Genomic DNA, 4,653 nt, shown 5'->3' with positions numbered 1-4,653 from the left:
GCACATTTATGCACAGAACAGACACTTTCATCCAAAGAACAAAAGTAATTCACCTAAGAGCTTACAACAATCATAATGTACGGTAGCAGATTTATTAGACGACGATTAGGAAGCAAACTAGAGAAGAGAAGGAAGGGTGTTTTTCTTCTAAATGTTAGATTGTGGGATTGGGTGTTTTTTTCCCATGTCTGGCCAGTTTCTGACTTGTTTTCCTGTGTTTTCTGCGTAGGCTCGTAAGAACGAGCTGGCTGTGGAGGACATGGACGGCGGCACCTTCCCCATCAGCAACGGAGGAGTGTTCGGCTCCATGTTCGGGACTCCCATCATCAACCCGCCGCAGTCGGCCATCCTGGGCATGCATGGCATCTTTGACCGGCCCGTGGCCATCGCTGGGAAGGTTAGATGTCAGTTGTCTGTGTTGTCTGTGTCGTACATCAGTAGAGTCACCAGTCGGTTCAGGAAGTGAAAACTCCATTCATAGGGACATTTGGGACATTTTTAATAATGATAATAACTTACAAACTGTTAAAGACGGATCTAGTGTTTGAGCTCTCAGGTTGTGAATTGATCGTATGTGCTTTTATTGAAGCCATCCGTTCCCGTTATTTAAACGTATTTTTTTAAATAATCATGTTTAACTGAATTCGTTTAGGAAAAAATACATATACCTATGATTCTCAAAGCGGTCTCCACCAATCAGAGAGATGGGGCGAGAAAATCATGCCAGAACAGCACTTCAGCCCCGGCCACTGCGGAAGTTTATATTCTCCATGGAATTAAAAAAAAAAAAGATAACTGTGACTTTTTATCTGACTCTTGGGACTTTTTCTCATAATTGCAAGTTTATTTCTTACAACTCTGACTCTTTTTTCTTAGGATTGCAAGCTTATATCTCACAGTCACAGGTTTAAATCTTGCAGTTCTGACATTTATGTTTTTGCTCAGAATTCTGACATTACGTTTACTAATAACTTGCAATTCTTTAAAAAAAAAAAAAAAGGTATGAATTGTGAGTTTATATCTCGTAATTGCAATTCTGAGAATAGAAAAGTCCGAAATGTGAGTTTCTAACTAGAAATGGCAAGGAAAAAAGATTTAAAAAGTCACAATTACCTTTTTTATATTTTTATTCCATGGCGAAAATAAAAAAAGCGTCCATAGCCTAGTCCCATGCAGCACAGCAAATTACATAATCGAGTTGGTTTCCCTCCCTCCCTCCCTCCTATATATATATATATATGTGTGTGTGTGTGTGTGAGAGAGACAGAGAGTATGTGTGTGTGTGTGTGAGAGAGAGAGACAGAGAGAGTATATGTGTGTGTGTGCGTGTGAGAGAGACAGAGAGTATGTGTGTGTGTGTGTGAGAGAGAGAGACAGAGAGAGTATATGTGTGTGTGTGCGTGTGAGAGAGACAGAGAGTATGTGTGTGTGTGTGTGAGAGAGAGAGACAGAGAGAGTATATGTGTGTGTGTGCGTGTGAGAGAGACAGAGAGTATGTGTGTGTGTGTGTGAGAGAGAGAGACAGAGAGAGTATATGTGTGTGTGTGCGTGTGAGAGAGACAGAGAGTATGTGTGTGTGTGTGTGAGAGAGAGAGACAGAGAGAGTATATGTGTGTGTGTGCGTGTGAGAGAGACAGAGAGTATGTGTGTGTGTGTGTGAGAGAGAGAGACAGAGAGAGTATATGTGTGTGTGTGCGTGTGAGAGAGACAGAGAGTATGTGTGTGTGTGTGTGAGAGAGAGAGACAGAGAGAGTATATGTGTGTGTGTGCGTGTGAGAGAGACAGAGAGTATGTGTGTGTGTGTGTGAGAGAGAGAGACAGAGAGAGTATATGTGTGTGTGTGCGTGTGAGAGAGACAGAGAGTATGTGTGTGTGTGTGTGAGAGAGAGAGACAGAGAGAGTATATGTGTGTGTGTGCGTGTGAGAGAGACAGAGAGTATGTGTGTGTGTGTGTGAGAGAGAGAGACAGAGAGAGTATATGTGTGTGTGTGCGTGTGAGAGAGACAGAGAGTATGTGTGTGTGTGTGTGAGAGAGAGAGACAGAGAGAGTATATGTGTGTGTGTGCGTGTGAGAGAGACAGAGAGTATGTGTGTGTGTGTGTGAGAGAGAGAGACAGAGAGAGTATATGTGTGTGTGTGCGTGTGAGAGAGACAGAGAGTATGTGTGTGTGTGTGTGAGAGAGAGAGACAGAGAGAGTATATGTGTGTGTGTGCGTGTGAGAGAGACAGAGAGTATGTGTGTGTGTGTGTGTGTGTGTGTGTGTATTTTGCAGTAAATTTTAAATATATTGTTTCTACAGATCTATTAAATGAATAGCTTTATATTTCACCATTGTTTTTAATTTGATTGACATATGCAGTGTTTCATGGGATTGTAGTTTGTTTCCCCCTCGTTACACCCATTAACTGCACAGTCTTGTATCTTTGTGTTTTGGTCTGATTTTTGAGTTTGTCATGTGATTCTCCTCGTAGTTGGTTGGTTTGGTTCACAGCTTATAGCGCTTTAACAAAGGCACCGAGAGAAACTAATGGAGAAGTGCCTCAGCAGCAGCGTGTGTGTGAGGCTTTTCTGTTCTCTGATGTGTTCAGGTGGAGATCCGGCCGATGATGTACGTGGCTCTGACGTACGACCACCGCTTGATTGACGGCAGAGAGGCCGTGACCTTCCTCCGAAAGATCAAATCTGTGGTGGAGGACCCTCGGGTGCTGCTGCTGGACATGTGAACGCTCTCGGACCCTCAGCCGACTCCTGCCACTCACCAAACATCTTCTCATCTCACGCACAAACCCCATCTGTACACTAGGGACGGACGCGTCAGCGGTAGAGGGATTGAAGGAGTGGGATTTGCATTGATTGGTTTCATGTTAAGTTGTTTTACCGTGTGTATGTCCTCTGGGTTTTCACTGTATTATGAAGCAAAGCGGTCCTGTCATTGTATGTACAAGTCAGCGCACAAAACATGCCCTGAGCAATTACTTGTTTTTAAATGGAGAAGAAAGGATAGAATATACAGTATATCATATTTAATCTCTTCAGCGTGAAATGATGGGAGCAGCTGAGCAGAAACACTGTTCCAGTGAGTTTTTGTACACGAGACCTCGAGGCGTCCCAAACGATCAGATCCTGTCTGCCTGTGTAAAGAACCAAAACTATATGAGATTTTAAACAATAAAATCAATGAAATGCTGACGCTCTCTCGCGTCTTTCTGACTCTCTGTATTTCTGTTCAGCAGCCAGCAGTCAGTCCACTTCACTACTGTGTGAGTGTGAGTGTGAGTGTGTGTTTGTGTGTGTGTGTGAGTGAGAGTGTGTGTGTGTGTGTGTGTCTTCAGCGATAATCCGAGTACAAATCAAGATGATTCACGTCTGTTCATACACACTCTCAAAATGTTGTGAAATCAGTTCAAGTGTTGAGTTGCAAAAACAATATAAAGAGATTTGTCTATGTATAGACATTCATTTTTTGTATTATTGTAGCGCTTTTATATTTTTGTTCATATTTAGAATTTTCGTTTTTTGGTTAAGGTTTTAGTTTTGTTGGCGGTTTTTTGTCATTTATTAGTTTTTTTTATCTCTATATTATTATTTTTTTATTTTAGTCATTTTAAATCAAAATTAGAATTATTGACTTGGCAACTTGAAATAAAATTTTCAAGTTTTTAATATTTTATTTCAGTTAATGTTTATTTATAGTTACAGGTAATGAAAATGTCTTTGTGGTTTTAGTTTTAGTTAAAGATGAAAACCCTGGTGGGGACACAACTTCAAGTCTTTAATGGCACATTATGCTGACTAAAATGTAAACTATATAAAACACAGGATAGAGATGGATCTTGAAGATGAGTCCAAACATCTTGCCAAAACATCTTCAGCTCAGATAAAGAGGGACTGGACACTAATTTCTTACAATGGAGAATAAAGACAAAATGCTAGACTTTATTTCCATATATGTTTGTTTTTATCCAAATGAACGCATTCGGTAATAGAGCACAAAGGAGAAGAAAAAAAAATCATGACAGATGAAAAATAGTTATTTGGGTTTGTAAAGTGTTTTTAAAAGTGCTTATAACCTTAGTTTGTTTTGTTTTTTTCTAATGTGCATGTATATTACGGAATACAAAAAGACAGCTGTTTTGTTGAATGATTGTGTGAATGCAGATGCTGCACTCAGACTCAGATTCACACGGAACTAACACTGGACACACATATTACTGATGCAGCTCAGATGAGGTTAATTTCTCCTTCAGAGCCAGTGTGTGTGTGGTTGCATTTAACACGCATGCAAGGCTTCTGGAGAATATGAAAGTAAGTTACAGTGCAAGAGTCTCATCCACGTCTTCATGCTCTCGGCCGGATGTGGTGACAAGAGCTTCTAGTTTGGTCACATGCTAAGGATGCTTTGAGGTCACTTGGTTTGTTATTCTCACGCCTGAAAGATTAGAAACCATAAACCTCCCGTTTTACTATTCCATAAACGTGGTTTATTTATTAATACTGTTTAAAACATTCAATGATCATATTAATAAAAAGGATTTTGTGCTACTGATCAGACATGCATGTTAATAGATTTGTTCTGACATAATATGCATTTGTGTGCTTTCAGCAGCATTTCTCAGAAGGATGCACAATAAACTAGTAAGAAGTGAGTGGTT

At 40.2% G+C, this 4,653-nt stretch overlaps 1 protein-coding gene across 1 annotated transcript in view; it reads left to right on the top strand.

The window, feature by feature from the left end:
• LOC107678142 (dihydrolipoyllysine-residue succinyltransferase component of 2-oxoglutarate dehydrogenase complex, mitochondrial-like) overlaps nucleotides 1-3,204 on the top strand; it is a 32,567-nt gene extending 29,363 nt beyond the window's left edge. The window contains exon 15 of the mRNA XM_016473309.1: nucleotides 2,590-3,204. Coding sequence (XP_016328795.1) covers nucleotides 2,590-2,724 — 135 coding nt within the window. The 3' untranslated portion in view covers nucleotides 2,725-3,204. The remainder of the gene's footprint in view (nucleotides 1-2,589) is intronic.
• The last annotated feature ends 1,449 nt before the right edge of the window (nucleotides 3,205-4,653 follow it).

The sequence above is a fragment of the Sinocyclocheilus anshuiensis genome, unplaced genomic scaffold (assembly GCF_001515605.1).
Source record: "Sinocyclocheilus anshuiensis isolate Anshui unplaced genomic scaffold, SAMN03320099.WGS_v1.1 scaffold1069, whole genome shotgun sequence".
NCBI classification, from domain to species: domain Eukaryota; kingdom Metazoa; phylum Chordata; class Actinopteri; order Cypriniformes; family Cyprinidae; genus Sinocyclocheilus; species Sinocyclocheilus anshuiensis.
Note: the sequence above shows the minus strand (reverse complement) of the source record. Positions and strands in the feature narration are given on the sequence as shown.